This window comes from Drosophila navojoa, chromosome 2 (assembly GCF_054131105.1).
Source record: "Drosophila navojoa isolate 15081-1374.11 chromosome 2, UAZ_NAV_1.0, whole genome shotgun sequence".
Classification (NCBI taxonomy): domain Eukaryota; kingdom Metazoa; phylum Arthropoda; class Insecta; order Diptera; family Drosophilidae; genus Drosophila; species Drosophila navojoa.
The window spans coordinates 15,645,016-15,664,699 of record NC_142890.1 but is presented as its reverse complement, the minus strand read 5'-3'; the positions used below and the strand labels follow the sequence as shown (position 1 = coordinate 15,664,699).

Genomic DNA, 19,684 nt, shown 5'->3' with positions numbered 1-19,684 from the left:
AAATAATTAGTTATATTTGGTTATAAAATTTATTCAAAATATTTCGTTGGGTTGAATTGTAAATTGAGCATAAATAATAAAAATTATTAGTACATGAACACATTATAAAAAGTCGAAATAAAATACATGTTAGGTTTTAGGACTGATGGGCACTTTGATTTAGGCAAAGAAAATGGCTTTGATTTCTTTTTTTTTTTTTCAAAGAAAAGGCACGATTAGTGAATTAAATAGCAGAGTCTAATAAATAAATATTCAAATGCACGGAATGTTTTGTTGTTAAAGCAAAGCGTAGACTTTAGATTTGAGACCAAAGTAAAAGAGATAGGTAGAGAGTCTTATAATGTTGTATTCAGGTCGACACAAATCTTTGAGTTTCGATTCTGCTTCTGGCTTATCTCGAGTACTTGGAACATCTCCTTCAGAGCTTCGCTCGTGTTGGTTTTCCGACGATTGCGGCGCAGCGTCACGCGTCCAGATTTGAATTCGCGCACTATAGCGTCAAGACCTGCAAGATGATAAACACAATTAGAGCATGCTATAAAATTGTGACGTCAAGTCAGCTAGTGAAGTTAAAATTGACATGCGGTTAGCTTATTAGACTGATAAAAACCTTTGCCCAACGAAAAGACAGCAATTACCTTTGACGCAGCTAGCAGGCTACATACTTAAGGGAGCTAAGGTTTTTAAATTGAGGATTTTGATGCTGTGTCAAATATGCATAAATCACGGCACCACTTCCAATTGGCAGCAACAACAACAACAGAAACAGCGAAAAGGATGAAAAGGGGTCGGAACTAAGCCCACGCATTCAACAACTGTCAGCGACAACAAATGAAGTGGCTCACGTTGCGTATGCGACTTGTTGTACCCAAAACGTAGTCAATGGAAATGTATGGTCTCTTGGTATGTGTATGTGTGTGTGTGTGTGGGCGGGTGTCTGGGTATATGTTTGTGTCTGCTATAAGAAAGTGGCGCAATAAAACACGGAAATATAAAACGCATAAATAATAATAATAATAAGCCATAGCAGGACAACAATAACTGCGGAAACAACAATGAAGGTGTCAGAGTCTGACTTGAGTTGGCTTGGCTGGGTTCGGAATGCGGCACCGTCGCTCGGTCTGTTGTTCAGTTTACTCGTAAAATAATAAATGGCATAGTCCTCGCCTTCATCGAATTTGATACGCTGGCGACGGTCGAGCGTTGGATAACATAGAGCGCAGTAAACTGTGACTGAAGCATGTAAACGCCTGACGGTTGCTTAAAGCTAAAGCTGTCGCATAGACGACGGCCACAAGCCATTGGCAACACGCTTCCTTTTGCGCTCAATGGCTTGCTCTCTCTCTCTCGCTCTAGGTCTGCCCCATCTCAGTGGATGTTGCCAGGGCACTGGCCATGTATTCTGGCCAGGAAGCCAGCTAATAGCGTGCAGCCAGCTTCTCAGCTCTGGCTTCAGCACGCAGAGCAGAACAAATTTAAATCGATTCAGGTCGCAGACATAATATATACACATATGAGGTGTGTTACGTATCGTTTGGAACCGGAAGTGCTACGTAGATGCTACTCTGGTTCTATGTTAAAGTCAATTAATTTAGACTAGCGGAAATTGGCCTAAGTGCTGCTCCTCGAAGACAGAGAGAGAGAGAGAGAGAGAGAGAGAGGCGAGAGCCTGCAATAATGATCTGAAAAAAGACAAGTGACTGATACAAGGCAAACGCCATTGCTGATGCTTCAAGCTCAAGCATTGCCATGGCAATCTACCGCAGGAACACACAAACACAAACACACAGACGCACACTCACACACAGTGAAATAAGCACAGGTTGGATTCGCTGGCAAGCGACAACAATACTGTCGGAAACTTATTCGCTCAGTTCTCTTCATTTGTTTTTGTGCCGAGTGTGATGACGACGCAGAGCGATGCTGTTGCTGCTAATGCTGCTGCTGTTGTTGTTGCTGTAGCTGCCCATGACGAGAACGAGCGCCAGGACACGAATGCCAGCACGCTGGCTAGCTGTAAACTTGCTGCTCACTTCGCTGCCAGCTCACACGCTTCATGAGCTTCAAGTGACGCGCGCGCGTTTTCCGCAACCATCGCACGGTGTTTATCGGCCAGTGTGTGCACACACAGCATATAGATTGTTACGACTATAGCGACGTCTCTTAATAGTTCGCGCCTCGCACAATATGAATCCTGATTGATTTCAATGTGTGCTCGTTACGCATACGCCGCGTTGTGCGCGCGCCAAAAAGCAACAACAACGGCAACGGCAACTGCTGCGACATTGGCAATTGCAGCAACCGGAAACGGATGTGCTTAGTGCGACAGTGTAACAGTGTGACCGTGTGACAGTGCGACAGTGTGACAGTGTGCGAGAGGCTGTTGTAATTGAGTAAGCTCGTAAGTCAATCATTGCGTGTGTTTCTGTTGTTGTCCTGGAGCTATGCAACATTAGTTGGCGCTATTACAGTTATGAGCATGGTCCCCAAGCTCCATTGAATCTCGCAGCAGGCTTATGCAGGTCTTTATATATATGCACATGTGTGTTTGTTACAACTAATAGTCAACCTTGCCTTGGCTGACTGCACTAAATTAATTCATCAATTTAGCAGGCAAAGTCTGAAATTTAAATATTTCTCATGGAAGGCAACTAAAGTATACTTATTTAATACGGATCGATAGTTTACGTTTATCAATGCATATTTACTAAAAGTATTTTCAACCAGATATATACATCTATTCTCATGCCTTTCACATTCACACACACGCACTCAAACACACACACACAGACACAAACAGGCTTTCACTGCCAGACATTTTTTTTCTAGTACATGCGACATGGCTGCATTATATACCCATTGAATATTGCAAGGGGAGGGCATATCGGTGCAGTGAAGATTTATGTAACAGTATCTAGTGTTAGTGTTAGTAAATGTATTATTAATCTTGATCTAAGTCGACTTTACCAAATCGAATCTTTGGTTGTATTTTTATTATTCTATGGCAAATAGACAGCGAAGCTAAAATTTAAGTGGGTATAAGGAATGTAGGGCAATGTCTACATACATACATGTATAGGAATTGCTCAAGATTCAAGGTATCGCCTAGTCGGACACTCCCCAACAGTACTTTCAGTTCTTTCATATAAACATGAGTGCGTGCGTTTAGGTGTGTGTGTGTGTGATAAAGCCCTTTCTACTCTACAACCAGTTGATTTCATTTTGATGATGTTTACATGGCCTGCGCGCCTGTTGATGTTGTGGTTGCAGTGCGTCATCTCGTGGTACATAATTTTAGGTATAATGCCAACAGTGAAAGGAAATGAATATACGCGTTATAGCACAATTTTTCTATATTACTTGCGAATAACCCAGAGAATAAACTAGATATACTTTTAAAATTCAACTTTGAGGCTTTAAAACTTGATTATGACTTGAAGTCTTGGTAGATTCGGCATAGTTAATAAAAAAATTACTAATTGATGCTGTTAATTAGCTTCAAGCAGGCGAAGTTCTCCAACTAGTAAGGCTTTGAGTCAGCCGCACTGACTTTATCCTGGCTTAGCTCCAAAATGAATCTCGTTAGAGGCAATTGCCGGCCTTAGCTCGAGCTCAAATTCAGACCTAAACTGAAATCAATATCAAGCAATTGTTTCAAGGCACAAAAGCGGAAATTAAATGCCAAAGATGTCCTACAAGTACAATAGGAAAATGAGCAGCAGCAACAACAAAAACAGCAAACAAATACATATACCCAAACACCCACACACACACACAAATACTGCGTAAAATATGGCGGTTTCACATTGATTGCAAAATGTATTAAGACCAAAAAGAAATTCAGCTTCCGTCCGCACGATTTACGCCCCTACCCGGGCGTGTAAAGCCGTCGCTAATTAGATTTTTACAGGCGTACGACAACCAAACACACACACACACACAATTACACTGTATGTGCGCATGTATGTGTACACGGCGGCTGCAGGTAAACTGCGGTCTGCCGTGGAAAACTTAATTAAGAAACTGCTCCTGTTGCATCAAGTCCCAGCCAAAGTGGGCAACACTGAGCAGCGCCGGCCATGCCATGGAGTGGCATGGTTGTTTGCAATGTACCGTTGCCTGCGGTCGGTGTGACAGCGCATAGGAGAGAAAAAACACAGCAGCAACAACAGCCGCACGGGCAGTGGAAAAACGCACAAAATCAATTATAAACATAAATGGGAAGGACAGATTGCGTGGAACAAAACTGACAACTGACAACTGACAGCAACAAGTTGACGACGAGTAGGGGATTTGCATTTTGCATGCGAACGCTTTCAGTAGGGATTAGGTACAGTTTCTGCCAGCCTATCAACTGTGGCAGATGGTAGGCCTATAATCATATATCATATACATATATAGAATATATCAATTTTAAATTGGTTGAGGTTAAATGAGGTTAAATACTCTAACAATTAGTAGTTTCAGGTGTCATTTTACCAAATTTAAAATGAAACAATTCAACATCTAGTAAATAAACATAAAACACATTGTTATGGATATTCAGCTAAATAATATTTTGCCCAAATTTGCCCTTCGACTTGAAGCAAAAATGGCAAAGGGAAATACGAAAACTTTATAAAGCTTAAATCTTGTTGAAATTGAAATTGCCAATATGAGGTGTGAAGCAAACGCAGAAGTCACAAAAAATTGACGCACGCATACGTGATGTTATGTATGTGTATAGAGATTGTGTATACGCCCGGAAGACGGAGAGACAGGCACACACACACGCATACAGTTGTGGGCGAATCCATAAAAAAAACCGTGCCAATGTATACAGAAGTGAGCCCTTCAGTACGTAAAAGGGTTTATGGCATAAGATATTCCAGGCGAAAAGTAAAAGTTCTCTTCAGAGCACGACCTTTCTTTTGTTGCAGTTGCTGACACAAACACACACACACCAACACATACAAACACCAGCCCAGTCGACTCCTACTGTATAAAGTGGGCCACTGGATTATGGGAATGTTGATAGCTGTATCACATACCTGTTGTCGCTTGCACCTGTACCTGTTGCTTGACGCTGTCGATAATCTTATCGCCGAGGCCTTTGTGCAAATTATGCGCGGCAATGTGCTGACTGAAGCTGCCAGTTGCCCCATCTCCACCAGCAGCACCAGACGCACCCACAGCCATCGCTGGAGTGTAAAGTACCTTGGCGGGCATTGGCGGTGGCGGTGGTGGTGGTGGTGGTGGTGGAGGTGGTGGTGCAACTCTTGTTGATGTTGCGTGCTTTTCTGCTTGCTGATAGCGCACCAATTGCTCCTCGGCCAGGTCGGCGCGTGTTAGGGCCCGATGCAGCTGCTCCTCGAGTATTTCCAACTTAAGTTGTAATTTTTTTAGTTCATCGTTAGTAGTTTTTGCAATAGCCGCATCCATTAGGTTTTTCTACGTAAATGAGAGCGGGGCGGGGACGGCAGAGCAGAGCCAAAGGTAACGAAAATTAGTAGAACAAAAATTAGTTTCGACGCGTACATTGCGTGTTAGTGCAGACAGCAATATAAATTTATATGTAGACAGACAGAGAGAGAAACAGATGCAGAATTATGGCAGAAGCGTAATGCAAGCGAGCTGCGCTTACGTTTTGCTCGGACTCCATCACCAAGATTTTGGAAGGTAACAACTAAAACCCAGTTGGAAACATTCCATGCATATGTCGTATTATTATATTTAATATTATTATGTGTTGGGAAAATCAAGTACAGTTGTGCCGCATATCAGTTGCTCTTGAATATGCCTGACAACGGCCTGAATATGTCAAACACGCTACGTGTTGGCTATCGAATAGTTGGGTAGATAGAGGGATAGATCGAATAGATAGAGAGTTGAACCGTCACCAAGTAGACTGGAAAATGAAAACAATTAAGAGCGCTTCGCTTACCATTTCCACGATGCGTTCGTTGTGCTCGCGCGCCTGATGTTGCACCTGGTCCGTGATCTGCTCGAACTCGACCTGCGACTGCAGCGTTGTAGGCGAAGGTGTTGCCCCCGGCTGTCCATCGGGAATATCGCGCATCTTAGCAGTTAGTTCATCATTCCGCTGCTTCAATCTTATCAAAGCGGCCTCCATTCTGCAAAGATTTACATTGAACTATCATAATCATCCTCTTCAAGATCCGCTTACTTCTGACTCGTCTCCACGCTCTCCTTCATGTTGTCGGTCAAGAGCTTGGCCACTTTGGTCAAATTGCCGTTCTCGGTGCGCAGCGTTTCGTTCTCCTCCTCGAGTAGGTGTTGCTAAGCAGGCGAGGCAGGCGAAACGTTAGCTTTAGCGTCTGCTTGGATCACTTGGTGTACTCACGTGCTCCACTAGTTCGGCTATCTTCTCATTGGCTTCATATAGCTGCAGCTCTACGGCGTTCGTGGCATGTTTGAGCGTCAAGAATTCGGACACTAGACGCTCTACCTGACCATTGGTAATGGGCACATCCTGGTTCGCATCAACATCGACCAGACTATCCAAGTCGTTAGCAACGTCACCGCTGTCCTGTTGCAGGATCTTCAACAGCTTGCGCCTTAGCTCCACTGAGCCGACACCCTGGTGTCCCACTTGCTTTTCGCGCATGTGATCCAGCTCGGTAGAGAGACTGTTAATGGGAATCAAAGAAGTGAATGAGCGAACATCTTCATTCAGTGTTTATGGCTTGGCTCACTCGTTTATTTGGTCCACCTTCATTTTGTGCAGCTTGTCGAGCGCATTGCGCTCGTTGAGTGTTTTATTGAACTTGACAGTGAGCTCCTTGATGTCTGACTCGAATTTGGCTTGCTGCTGCTGCAGCAGCTCCAATTGACCGCATAGCTTTTCGTGTTGCGCCTGCTGCTCCTCCTGCGTGGTTTTGTCTACGGATATCAAATTAGTTGAGTTTATTTAGATGCATATATTTATAAAATAAAGTAGAGCTGTCTAATTTACGCGATTCAATCTCCAGCTTGAGCGCTTTGTTCTCTTCCTTTAGCGCTATGTTATCCTCCAGCAGCGTAAACATATCATGCTCCGGATCCTGTTCATTGTAATCCGGCTCCTTTACACGGCTCCGACTGCGCGTCTTTGCCTCCTGCGTACGAAACTTGGCCACTGGGATGCGTCCACGTCGTTCCATGATGACCTAGTACCTAGTATCTGAGAGATCGGGAAGAGAAGACTAGAAATTAGAACAGCTCTGGTTGAATGCGTCTTAAATCTGCTTACGCTCGCAATTTAAAGCCTTAAGCTAATCTTCTTAAGTTAGATGCGATATGGAACTTAAATGCTGCCATCACCATGAATTCTTTGACTGCGAGTGAGTGAATGTGCTATGTGAATGTGAATGAGAAGGGAGTTTGTGGTTGTCCTCTAGAGTGGCCCCACATTGAAACAGCTTTTAATTTTATTTCTTCTTTTTCTTTTTGTTTTCTTTTTCTTTTTTTCATTTATTGTTATTTTTTGTTTATAATTGATGCCAGTTTATAGAGGCCCGCCTGTTCGGCCCCTTGCTTAAGGTCTTTATTATTTGAAATTTCTTTCTATTATTTCATTAACGTTTTTAATTGTAAATTGAATTTGTTATTAATTTATGTTAAATTTTTTGTTTTCGCTTCCTTGCTAAAAATGCTCACAGTTTTGTTTTCTCAATTTATCCCAAAAATTTGGCTACACATTTGAAATGTTTGCAAATATGCTACGAATGCTAGAAGTTCTCAAAATTTACTTAGCTTGGCTTTAAACTATTCGCTTTTCAGTGCAGAAGCGTTTCGACAATTCCTTAACTAATATTTGCTTCATTCAATTTGTTTACATTCCTTTCGTATTTCATGCTAAATAATTTACTTTTATTTACTTTTGTAATTATTTTATTTTATTTGATTTCGCTTGTATTTTGCGGCAAGCCGTTCTTCATTCATTACCACTTTCAGTGTTTAAATAAAAAATCAAAATAATAACATAAAAAAAATATATATATATATATATATATATATTGAGCTGTGAAAATCTTTTACTATTGAAGTATTAATTTTTAAAATTAATTTTTATCTTCTTTCTTTCTTCTCTATACTTATAAAAATAACTAATTCAAGGCGGCTTAGAGCTCTTGGTTTTTGCTTTTCATTATTTTTTCTTTCCTTTTATCTGTTGTGAATATATAAATATAGTTTTTCAATTTGGTTTGAATTGCTAGATATATCTTTTTTTTTCGTTTTCTTTTAAATTATATTTTATGTATTTTTTTCTTTCGTCTTACAACTAATTTTAAATTTTATCTTTGGATAATTTTTTTTTTCTCATGCATACTAAATACATACATACTTTACATGTCTTTTTTCGTACCTAAACTTAAATTCTTTAATATATAAGTAATTATATAATTTTGTATACATGTATTTTGAGTCTAAGCCTCGAAATTTATATTTTTTTTTATATATATAGATATTTTTTTCTGAAGGAAAAACAAACGTGATCTGCTATCGAATTTGAGCTTTTTGCATGAAAAACTCACTTAAATCAAATTTCGAAATAAATAGTTTTTTGATAAGTAAATATAAAATTAAGGAAACAATGCAAATTCATAAATTTTTGTACTGAAAGGTAAAAAGTTGCTATTTGCTGAGCTTAAACAAAAGAATAGTTAGCTAATCATACAGATCCACTGTGAGATTTTTTTACTTTTTCTTGAAGGAAATTAAATACTGTCGAGTTTTCTATTCAGATAAAGCATAGATTCTATATATACATACATAGATACATGTGGGTATACATATATGTACATATTTTTAATATGTACCCTGTCTTATAAACATATATATATGTATAAATATATATTTGATTTTTGAGATTAGCTTTTTTTTTTTTTTTGTCTGCCTCCGAAATTCCATTTGCGTGTTTGTTTTAATTTATGCATTTTGTTTATTGCAATAGTTGATAATATTCGCTGTTGTCATTGTTTATTTTCTTTGCAATTTTTAGTGTTCTCTGTTCCTGTCTGTATGTGTTTTGAATTATAGATGTGTATGTATATACGACCGCGCATGGTGTAGGATTGAAAGGCCCAAGGGCGCTGTTTCAATTGTCATATACATAAATATGGTTATTGTTTATTCATTTTGACTGCGATTTGCCTCGATGTTGATGTTGTTGTTGTTATTGTTCCGGCATTGATTGTGGGGCTGTTACATTTCCTCAATGAAAGCACGCAATTTGTCCATTAGTGGTCGTGGATAATGCTTGAATTCCTGCTTGAACCACTTCTCAAAAGTGTCTCGGGATATTACCTCGCAATCGTAAAGCACACTCCAAGCGCTACAGATTGCCTCACCCGCAGCCATCTCATCGTCCAGCTCGAGGCTAAAGTGCTCCTGCAGTGCGTCGACCGTCTCCTCAATGCATGCCATCTCGTGCGTCTCCTGAGCATCAATACAGAGCCGCAACAGTGGAGTGCAATCTCGCCTAAAGCTGTCCACATTCAGTTGCAATTGCAGTTTATTCTTGTTAGTCTTATTGTTGTTGTTGTTGTTGTTCTTGGTTAATTCATTGATTAGTGCGAAGTCACAGCAGAGAAATTTGGTAAGGTGGCGTACAAAACTCGCATTTATATGCACATTGGTATTGATATAGTCAATGGCGGTGTCGCTAGACAGCCGCAGCAGGTAGCTTATCCGCTCCACATGCTCCGCTTGGGTGCGTGTAACCTTTTGCCGCTGCATACCAGCTGTCGCTGTGCTGTTGGGCTCCAGAAATTGAAAGCTATTCGATTGCAAAAAGTCACGATACTTGCGAGCATCGCTCCAAAACAGCTGGCCTCGATCCAGCTTGTTGTCTATATGCCATAGCTTGTGTGTGTATCTGGCGCCAAATTCTTGCACAAAGTAGCTGACAAAAGCGCGTACAAAACGTTCAGTGAATTGCGGATCCTCCAGCCAGCGCTGCTGCCAAATGTCCTTCAACTCGAGTCCACCTTCATGCATAATGGGTCCGAGAAACTCAAACACATAGGTCCAGCCATTAGGTACGTCCACCAGCAGATCGGGAAACTCCTCGCCGAAGCGGCTGTACGCCAGGGCAAATGCGGATTTGCCAAAAACCTCTTGTTTCATTAAATACGAAATGGCATTGGCGCATGCCAAACGCTGCTGTCGCTTCACCTCCGCACGATGCACATAATCCATCAGAATGTAGTGTATGATGGCCACCGCCGCCTGCTGCTTGGCGTTCGAATTGCGCCATATGAAGAGCACCTCTGGTTGCCATTCGCGAGTGCTGAGCACCTCTTCGACGAGCTTTGTGAGCATCTCCTGGCACTGTTTCGCATCAAACTCAACTTTCGGAGTGGCCGGCTCTGAAGACTGGCTTTTGCTGGCTGCTGTAGGCACGCCCACCTGTGCCGCCGGTGGCTGCTGGTAGGGCGGATAGGTGGTAAAGGAGCTCGTCGACGGCAGGCGCTTAAGCAAAGTGGGCTGTGCAGCTGGCGCACCACTAACTGGACGATTGCTAGCGTTGCGCCACTGATAATGTGAGGAATTGCCCAGCTTGGCGGTCGTAGTGTCGTCGTTGTTGCTGCTGCTGAAGCGCAGCTTATTGGGATCTATGCTGAGAGATTGGTTTTCATGCTGTTGCGCCTTGGGCAGCTTTTGCATAAAGTAATTGCCGCCGTCATTGTAGCCGTGATGATGGTGGTGTTGCTTCTGCTGTTGATACTGGTAGCTAGACGTCTGTTGTTGCTGTTGGGGCAAATGACTGCCGCGCGTGCTATGCTGCTGCTGCTGCTGGGTTTTGGGTTCGTCGTGCTGCTTGTGACGCTGCCGACTACCAGAAGTCGAGTGAGCGGTCACCGGCTGATCCCAGTTGCGTGAGCGCAAGTCCAGCACGTCCTGCATCATGAATCGCACACGGCTGCTTATTTTAATATTAAACTGATGCTGTCGACCGCCAGTGGTGCCGCCACGTGAACGCTGTACTATGTCCTGTATTCGGCGGAAGATCTTCTCGATGCGTGCACCGCTCTGGTATTGCTCGGACGGGCCGGCTTCGAGCAGATGGCCAACAGTGGTCAATAACTTACACATATACTCCAGCTTCTCCTCACAGCCATGTTCAAGCAGCGATTCGACGCAGTGCAGCACACGATCGCTGGTAAGTGATTGCAGCTTGAAAAGTTCACCTATGAAGCGCACAGTGCCCCAGGCTCGACGCCTGAACTGATATTCAAGGTCCTCCATTTCAGCCCGCAGCTCAATCTTCTTGGCCGTATCTTGACACGCATTAATGCGCTCTTGAGTGGGCTGCAGCTTTTTGGCCTTGGCATTGGCATCATTCACGTTCGATTCGAACTCGTGCTGAATGCGCGTGATTAACGAGCTGGTGAACAGAGATTTATTCTCTGCCTTAATCTCATGGAACAGCACCTTGCAAAATCGTGCGTATGTGGGTGCGAAATTGGGCTCACTGATGGTCTTCTCGAAAATAAGCAGCATAACCTGTCAACAAACAAATTTGAAATCAGTTATTAGAGGAATATTTTAGGTAAGAATTGTTTTCTTACGTTTGTCATTTTGCGTTGAGTATCCATATTGATGCTAGACATTGCTTTGAGCAGCACCTCAAAGTTATCAGGAGTCAACTTGTTGAGTATGCCACGAACTTTCTTCAGTACCACATCCATGTCATCGTCTTGGTCTGGCTCCGTTGAATTGAACATAGACATACGACGCAGTGTCTCCGGCTGCCAGGCATTCTCGCACTCGGACAGTTTAATCTCCTCCTTAAGTGACAGCTGCACACGTATTATATCCATATGCCGCTGATTGGAGTTACCCATTCCACCAGGACCAGAGCTATTACCGCTCGAGTTACCGGTCATTGGCTGATGTCCCTCATGATGCTTCTTATTCGGTCCATGGCCATGACCACGTCCGCGTTTACCTGTTCCATATTCCATCGATTCGTGCGCGTGCTGATACTGCTGTCCATGCGGATTGTGTCCGTGGTGGTGTTGCTGCTGCTGCTGCTGTGATTGTCGCGAGACGAACAATTGTGATATACAATCGCCTTTCTGGCAGGGAACTAGCGGAGGCTTCCGCGAATCGCTGAGCTTCGACAGCTCGCGCAGCTCATCAATGTTGTATCTTATGAACTTGCTGACACTAGAGCTCTTTGATGATGCCGCTGATGATTTACCGGCTGCTGGTCTCTGAAGGGATCCAGTTGCTTTGCCCGTCTGATGCATGGGGGAGCTCTTTTTAATGGGTGGCTCAATCTTTTGGATGTTGGTCTTAGGCGCACAATCCACATTATCCTCAGACATTGTACTTTGAGAGCTGGTGACATCAATTGGTTGTGAGCTAGACCAGGTTGAACTGCATATGAAACTGGAATTTTCAGCAGGCGCCTCCTCACTAAAGTCACCAAACTTCAAGTCGCCCACATTATTATCGACGCACTTGTTGGCATTATTATCGTCCAGTTCGCCGTCAGCATTACTCTCAGTTATCTCGTCGGCAGGAGCAGGGTCCCTTATAATGTCCGAATCGTCACACATGGAGCTGCTGCTGTTCAGAAACTCTAGCTGTGTATCTGCTGGACTGGGTGGATCATCATAACTCTTTTGAAGAAATTGTGCTACAATGTCCTCGTTGGCCATGTGCTTGTCCAGCTGTTGTATCGAATCATCTTTATGGTCTGTTGAAATAATAATGGACAGGGAATTAGTTAAAATTTGGGGAAATTCGAAATTTGATTGTATGGACTTACTTTTGTGTTCACTGGCAGCCGCATCGTTGTTGTTGTTATTTTTGTTGCTCGAATGCTGCTTCTGCTGCAGCTGCTGTTGCTGCTGCTGATGTTGCTGCTGCTGTTGCTGTTGGTGCTGCTGCTGCTGCTGCTGCTGCTGCTGCTGCTGCTGCTGCTGCTGTTGCTGCTGCTGCTGCTGCTGCTGCTGCTGCTGCTCTTTGGGTTTCTTGTCTCTTACGCTAGAACTTAAGCTAGAATTATTACTAGTTGCACTAAGCTTATCAGTCATCGTTGACGCCGCTTTGTCCTGCATTGCGGACGCGACTGCGGCTGTCGCTTTAGTTGTTGTCACAAATGTGATGATGGTGTCGGCACCACCTGCAGCATTGTTGTTGTTATTATTGCTGCCGTTGCTCTTGGAGCTGCTTGCGGCGCCATTTCTGCCATTATTATTATTAGTGTTGTTGGCCGCGTTACTTCCGCTGCCGCTGCTGCCGGCGCTGCCCGCTGTGGTGCTGCTTGGGATGTTAGCTGCAGCCTTTTGCTTTTTCTTCTCCTGCTCCTTACGCTTTTGCGCCTTTCGCTGACTCTTCTTGTTTGAGTGTACGGCCGCAGCAGGTGTCGCCGGACTGCAACCAGCTGGGCGCGCAGGACTTGGGCTTACCGCTCTTCGCATGCCTGCTCCTCCTGCTGTTCCTGTGACGCCGCCAGCTTGCTTCGGCTGTTGTACCTGTTGCGCCTTCTGCTGGTGCGTGGGCGTCGAGGTCGCTGAAGATGAAGTCGACTGCAAAAGCGGCTGTTCACCTTTTGTTTGCGACTGTTGACTGTACGGCACAGATATTCTAGGCTTTATCGTCTTTGTAGGACTCGCATCGGATCCCAAGCTGACGTTCACTGCTTTTGGTGGATTCTGCAAGAGCGGTTGCTGCTGCGGCTGTGGTTGGGGCGCTGGATTATGTTTAATGCTTGTTAAAATGCTTATGCTCTTGTTGCTGCAGGTTGCTGCTTCGGCCACAGCGTTGGCTATAGACGTAGGCGTGGCTGTGTCTGCAAAATATTTCGGCCATTAAACAAATACTCAAGACTTTTCGATATAAACACTAACTTTGTTTGTTCGCCGACTTGGGGCGCTGTTTCTTAGCCGGCGGCGGTTCCTTGAACGTCACTGGGGCGTTGGAACTGCCAGATGGAGCTGGAGCTGGAGCTGCTGCTGTTGATGCTGTTGCTGCGGCTGTTGATGCTGTTGCTGCTACAGGTGGCAAATCATCGAAATTCGCGCTCATGTTGCCGCAAGTTGACTGAGTTGCATTTTCCGAGGTGTTGTCCACTATAAATACAAATAAATATAGACATTTTCAAATTAGTAGAGAGAGTATTGAACATTTAATCCTTTAAGCAATGTTAAGCACTTAGAACCAATCGCACTTTTCAGACTTGAAACAAAAACATTTAATAGTTGATCCATTAAAGTTTTCAAAAGATCATTCAATTAAAAGTTTGCATTTCACTATTAATTTGAAGAATCTAATAGTCATATAAAAATTGGAGCTTTAAGTTTATTTAAAATTTAGTTTAGCCAATTTCTAGGCAACACATACTACAAACATCCTACATGCGTCAATTTATTTTAAGCTTGTGTATCTTACCGTCATTGAACTGCCAGAAGCTAAGGTGTTCCTCCGGATTGCCTGAGTGGGCCAGTATGTCCTTGACAATGACGCTGACTTTGTCTTCATCGGTCAGTGGTAGGGCGGCTGCAGCAGCTGCATGGCTGGTACTGGGTGGTTGCAATGCTTTATCCGTTTGCATTTGATGATCCACCATGACGCTGGTAATTAGTTGAGTTGAGGAGCCCGAATCTGAGATGCTGGACAACTGGTACTGGGGCAGGCTGCTGTCGCTTCCCGTGCTGGATGTCAGTGTGCTGTTGGAGTCCTTCTTGATAAACACCGACGACTTGGGGTCCAACACATTCTCCTTAGTGTCCGGATGTATGATGGGTATGGCATGCCGGCGCTCCTTTACCTTGTCACTCCCAGCCAGCTGGGAGGCCGTTGTCAGCGAGGTCGGCGGAAAGCCTGCAGCCACACCAGCAACAGCTGCCACAGCTGCGGTCCCTGTGCCTTGCATATGTGGTGGATAAGTGTGCAGCCCAGTTGCAGGAGCCGCTGGAGCTGCGGTCAAGCCTGCAGCCGCTATAATCGGAGCTGTCGCCAGGTTGGTCTGCGGTACTATCGGTATATTGTATGCCGGCGGAATATGAAACGCCGGTGTTCCGTTGAGGGGCGCGCTTCGCGGATTCAGAATGGGCGCAACAGCGGTCGCCGTAGCGTTGTTGACCAGCGTGGGACGCGGTTGAGGAGCTGCCGTGGGCACCGTGTAGGCATAATAGTTGGTTTGCTGGGGCGGCGTCGACCGTTGCCCACCGCGAATATTCGCACGGTGTGCGCCATTGCCCCCTCCACCGCCCACCGCATTATTGTTGATGTTGTTGTTATTCAGCGGCGCTGGCGGCAACGGCTGGGGATAGTAAGTTATGGCCTGCTGCTGGCCTGCATTGGGGGCGGGCAAGGCGCTCACGACGTGCTGCTGCACAGGCGGCAGCTGTGGTTTTTGTTGAGCTGATGTCGCATAGAAGGTGCCAGCGGGCGCTGCCGAGCCTCCGTTTGGGGCATACGTCATAGGCTGTGCGCCAATCAGTCCGGGATGATTTAAGGGCACGAATGCTGTCGAAATGTATGTGGTGCCAGCCCCAGGCCCATTGGCGCCTGGGGGCGCGATCAGACCAGCTGAAGGCGTAAAGCTTGGCGGCAGCGCCGGATTGCTGAGGGCGCACACCAGGCTTGTATTGCTGCTGACTGGCGTAAGGACACCATTCGCATGCGCGTGGCCATGACCATGGCTGTGATGATTATGGCCATGGCCATGTCCCAGCGAACTATTGCTGGCGGCGCCACTCAGTTGAAGAGCGGCGCCACCGCTGCTGCCATTACTGCTGCTGCTGGACGAGTGCTGCGGGTGGTTCACATACGACAATGCCGGCGGCTGTTGGCTAGAGTAGAAGACAATCGGGCCTTGGTGTATATGATGTTGCTGTTGCTGCTGAAGATGTTGCTGCTGTTGGTGCTGTTGATGCTGCTGTTGCTGCTGCTGCTGCTGCTGCAACTGTTGATGTTGCTGCTGCGGTAGAGGATGGTGGTGATGATGAAGATTACCTAGATTCGAGACGCCGCTCTGTTGCGGTACAAACACTGCGTGTGCCGCCTGCTGCTGCTGCTGCTGCTCCTGTTGCTGATGCAGATGGGAAATGCGCGCCTGTTGCTGCTGTTGGGGCGGCTGTTGCTGCGACTGGTTTTGATGATGGTGGTGCGCATGTGAGTGGCCGTGTGACGTCTGGTGGTGCTGGGTCTGGTGGCTGTGGTTCTGCTGGTGTGTTGACTGTGGTCTGTTTCCCTTCCCACCCCCTCCCGTTGGCATGAACATAGGGGGACCTTCGTTGGATCTAAACAGAGGCATGCGTGACCCACACACACACACAGATGGTGTTTTTGATTGTGTGTGCGTGTGCGTGTGTTACGCAGTCCAACAGATAGAGAGATAGAGAAAGAGAGGGAGAGAGGAGCACACGATCATGTGGGGACAACCACAAATATCGTTTGCGCCATGGAGCAGAACAAAATGTACAAAATTTAATTGTTAGTAAGATGAAAATGGGAAATAATGAAAAGCATTAAGATAAAAGCCATAGGTCATCAAATGTGGTGAATGATCGTGCGAAATTTAAGCAAATAAGCGCATGCAAATTACAGAAAAAATGAACTTACACCTAAGAAACTCAAATCATAACGGATAAATGCATATAAAATGTAAATCAAATGAAAAAATCTAGAACTATTCTTATTGTAATGACTACTGTGCCTATCGCTTTCACAGGTTAACCAAAGACCAAGAGACAATAAGATTAATCGAATTCTTTCAATTCAATTGTTTTCAATTGCAGTGAAACCAATCGATTCTAATTTTTCAAACTGAATTGGAATTTAAAATAAATAAATAATATATGCTATAAAAAATAAAAATTCACCAGAGAGCTAGCACAAAGGTAGCATTTACTCTTTAAATTTTGCAATTAATTGAGCTTATGCATTAGCATGATGTCACGTATGGGCGTGTGATATAGGAAAATACACATACACGCACACACATAAATACATACAGCTGTTGGGGCGCACTCACTTATCGGTTGTTTTTATCAAAATTTATCGCACACTATTGCAAAATGCACAGAAAACAATAAATAAATAAAAGAGAGCTAACCGTTATGATGACACACAGAGAACAACAACAGGTGGCGCTCTTAGTCAGCGGTTTGTCAAACAGCAACCATTGTACTTATATGTACATACCACTAAATATGCCAGCAAAGGCAAAAACAAAAACCGTTTGGCGTGGGAAGCTCAGTTACTGTACGAGCGCGTTTCCCCATCTTCAGCAGAGGATGCGAGCAATAAATGGCACAAATGGCCGCTGAACTGGCTTTCGCAGGCATCTCTCGGATATTTTTTTTGTTGTTGTGGAAAGCAAACCAGTTTTTGTTTCTGAACAACAGTAACTATAATATTTTCACCGCACGTCTGCATGTTAGCAAAGAAAAACCGAATTGAAAACCCGTTTGTTCAAAGTTTCGCACTTGCCTTTGTTTGTAAACAAAAACCAGTTGCGGCCACAGTGTGTGGGAGTCTGATTGGAGTTTGGTTCTGATTGGCGATAGGAATTTCTAGCACATTACAATATAGGGTGGAGAGCATTACAATAGCCAAATACACTTTTTTATCAACTTAACTCATTTCAAAAATGGGTGTATTTACTTACCGCTTCCTGCGCTATGTTTATCGCTGCTGTTTCGCACTACCGTTTACGTCGTTGCTGCCTCCAACTGCAGTTGCTTTTGCTCCTTTTCCTTTTATTGTGGGTTCTATTGTGGCTGCTGGTTCCTACAGGCTCGTTGTCGTTGCAATTGCTTGTTTGTTTTTGCTTTTACTGTTGCCGTTGCCGTTGCAGAGCCCCTCAAGGGCGCAAAACAAAGCGAAGTGCGTTTGTCTCTTGTTTAGAGTAGTGTTCCACGATGCCTTCTCAATTATTTATTAGGGCTCGGTGACTCCAATTTGCCGTAGTACGCAGACTCAAATGATAATTCAACTCTTTCTCGAATTTATTTCGCTTTGTTTATAATTTTGCGAGCTGCAGAAGTGCAGACTTAGGACTTTTTAATGTGGCAAAAATTTATGCGTTGTTTTTTTTTATATATATATTTTTATGTAGCCGCGTTTGATTTTTTTTTTTGTTGAATTATAAACTTTTTGCATGAGTAATTAACGAAATGCAAATGTTAACGCACATCGACATTTAAGTGGACGAAAAACGAGCACGCACATATATACGTTCAAAATATAGAAATAAGTACTGCTAAAATTTCACGGTAATTTTCTCTATAATTAAAAGAAAAAGATAAACGTTTGTTATAATTTTGCATGTACAATTTGGTCAATTCATGGAACTGTTAGGCAAAGCTTGCTATATTGTTTTCGATTGAATTTGTTTTTTTCTGTCTCACACATACACACATATATACACACAAATCATATGTACATAGACAAGCCAACACACACAGAGAAATTTTCGTCGAGGCGTTGGTTTTTTTTCTTTCTTTTTTTTTGCCTTTGATGCGTTTGCTTCTCGGCTGTCGGGCGGTCGGTTAGCTGGCTGGTTGGTGGTACTTACTCGCCGCCCAAAGCTGCTACACACAGGCACACATCATAAAATGAACGAAAATGAAAAAATTGGGTTCCACGTGGGGAAAACGTCGATTAGGTACCCGCGGTGTGTCTTTACATTAGTTCATTGTTTTGTATTTCTTTTGTTTACAGTTTTGTTTAATCTGTATATCTTCCTATTACAAATAATTTTGTAAAATTTTAAAACGCTACAAAAACACGTCCGCTCTTGTTAACTGCACTAACAGAATGTTATCGATTATGTCGATTGTGAGTCGTATAACATATGTTTTTGGCATTAAAATGCTAACAGACGTCGACCTGTTTTTAACAGAAAGCTCACTGTTAATATGTCTTCAATGGTTTGTACTTCAATTTAATAATTAAACACCAAAATTAATAAAATGTAGTCAGCAAATGATTCAATTTTTTTTTAATATAACAGCACTAAGTGGGCTGCAAAATCATTAATTTTTTTAAAATTCATTAGACTAGATTCTTGATAAATATTCAAATATTTTAACAGTTTTAATATTTTTAAACAAAACAAATATAAAATTTTTTGTGACATTGACGTGCAGTATAAATAATTTTCTTAGCTAACTGGATTAAACTTGAAAGAATTAGTTCGAAAAATATCTCGATACTATCGATACTTTTCATGAACGAATGATGAAACTTACTCATTTTTAAATTGTCGTTAACAGACTGCGCGAGTGCTGACCAAGCAATCGATAGCTGGTTGTTACAGCACTCCCATGTACCATTTAGCTAGAATGTCATGTTGTTTTTATAAAATAAAACAGTTTTTTACTTTCTTTATCGCTATGTTTTTGGAAATTACTTGCAGTCTTTTTAATATCATCTGAATGATAGTGGTTCTTTAGCAGACAAATTTGAAAATCTACTTGTACCTAAACTATATATTGTCCATTTATTTACGTGGACATTTACTAAATGCCGGTATATACAAATGAAGTATATTATATATATAAGTAAATGATATTATATATATATGTAAATGTCAATATATTTGCGTTATTTGTATATACTTGATTTATGCGCATGTCTACTTTTGCTTCTTCCAATGCGTAGTAAGCACCCTGTATGGCCTTGATGGAGCTGAGAACTGGAAAACGTTCAGCATTTACGCGCCCAATTCTTTGGG

General features: G+C 43.3%; 2 protein-coding genes across 4 annotated transcripts; both read right to left on the bottom strand.

Annotated features, from left to right (window-relative positions):
* Window positions 1-3: 3 nt before the first annotated feature.
* LOC108654911 (uncharacterized) lies at window positions 4-17,866 on the bottom strand. 3 transcript variants are annotated; one of them, XR_001925796.3, is made up of 8 exons: window positions 17,615-17,866; window positions 6,956-7,162; window positions 6,696-6,882; window positions 6,344-6,629; window positions 6,167-6,279; window positions 5,924-6,113; window positions 5,624-5,819; window positions 4-505 (listed from the first exon to the last, which is right to left on the bottom strand). XR_001925796.3 is itself a non-coding variant. In XM_018106518.3 (8 exons), the coding sequence occupies exons 2-8, from the start codon at window positions 7,140-7,142 to the stop codon at window positions 336-338; spliced, it is 1,533 nt and encodes a 510-aa protein (XP_017962007.1). In that variant the 5' UTR covers window positions 7,143-7,162; window positions 17,615-17,866; the 3' UTR covers window positions 4-335. The 3 variants fall into 3 exon arrangements, 2 of the variants coding, with proteins under 2 accessions (XP_017962007.1, XP_089115130.1); XM_018106518.3 differs by lacking the exon at window positions 5,624-5,819 and adding an exon at window positions 5,031-5,430; XM_089259004.1 differs by lacking the exons at window positions 5,624-5,819; window positions 17,615-17,866 and adding exons at window positions 5,031-5,430; window positions 7,232-7,426.
* Window positions 7,562-17,897, bottom strand: eIF4G2 (eukaryotic translation initiation factor 4G2). Its single transcript, XM_089258963.1, has 6 exons — window positions 17,615-17,897; window positions 14,389-16,244; window positions 13,848-14,069; window positions 12,764-13,789; window positions 11,556-12,691; window positions 7,562-11,490 (listed from the first exon to the last, which is right to left on the bottom strand). Exons 2-6 carry the CDS (start codon window positions 16,223-16,225, stop codon window positions 9,187-9,189), a joined length of 6,525 nt encoding a protein of 2,174 aa, XP_089115089.1. The 5' UTR covers window positions 16,226-16,244; window positions 17,615-17,897; the 3' UTR covers window positions 7,562-9,186.
* Window positions 17,898-19,684: the final 1,787 nt, after the last annotated feature.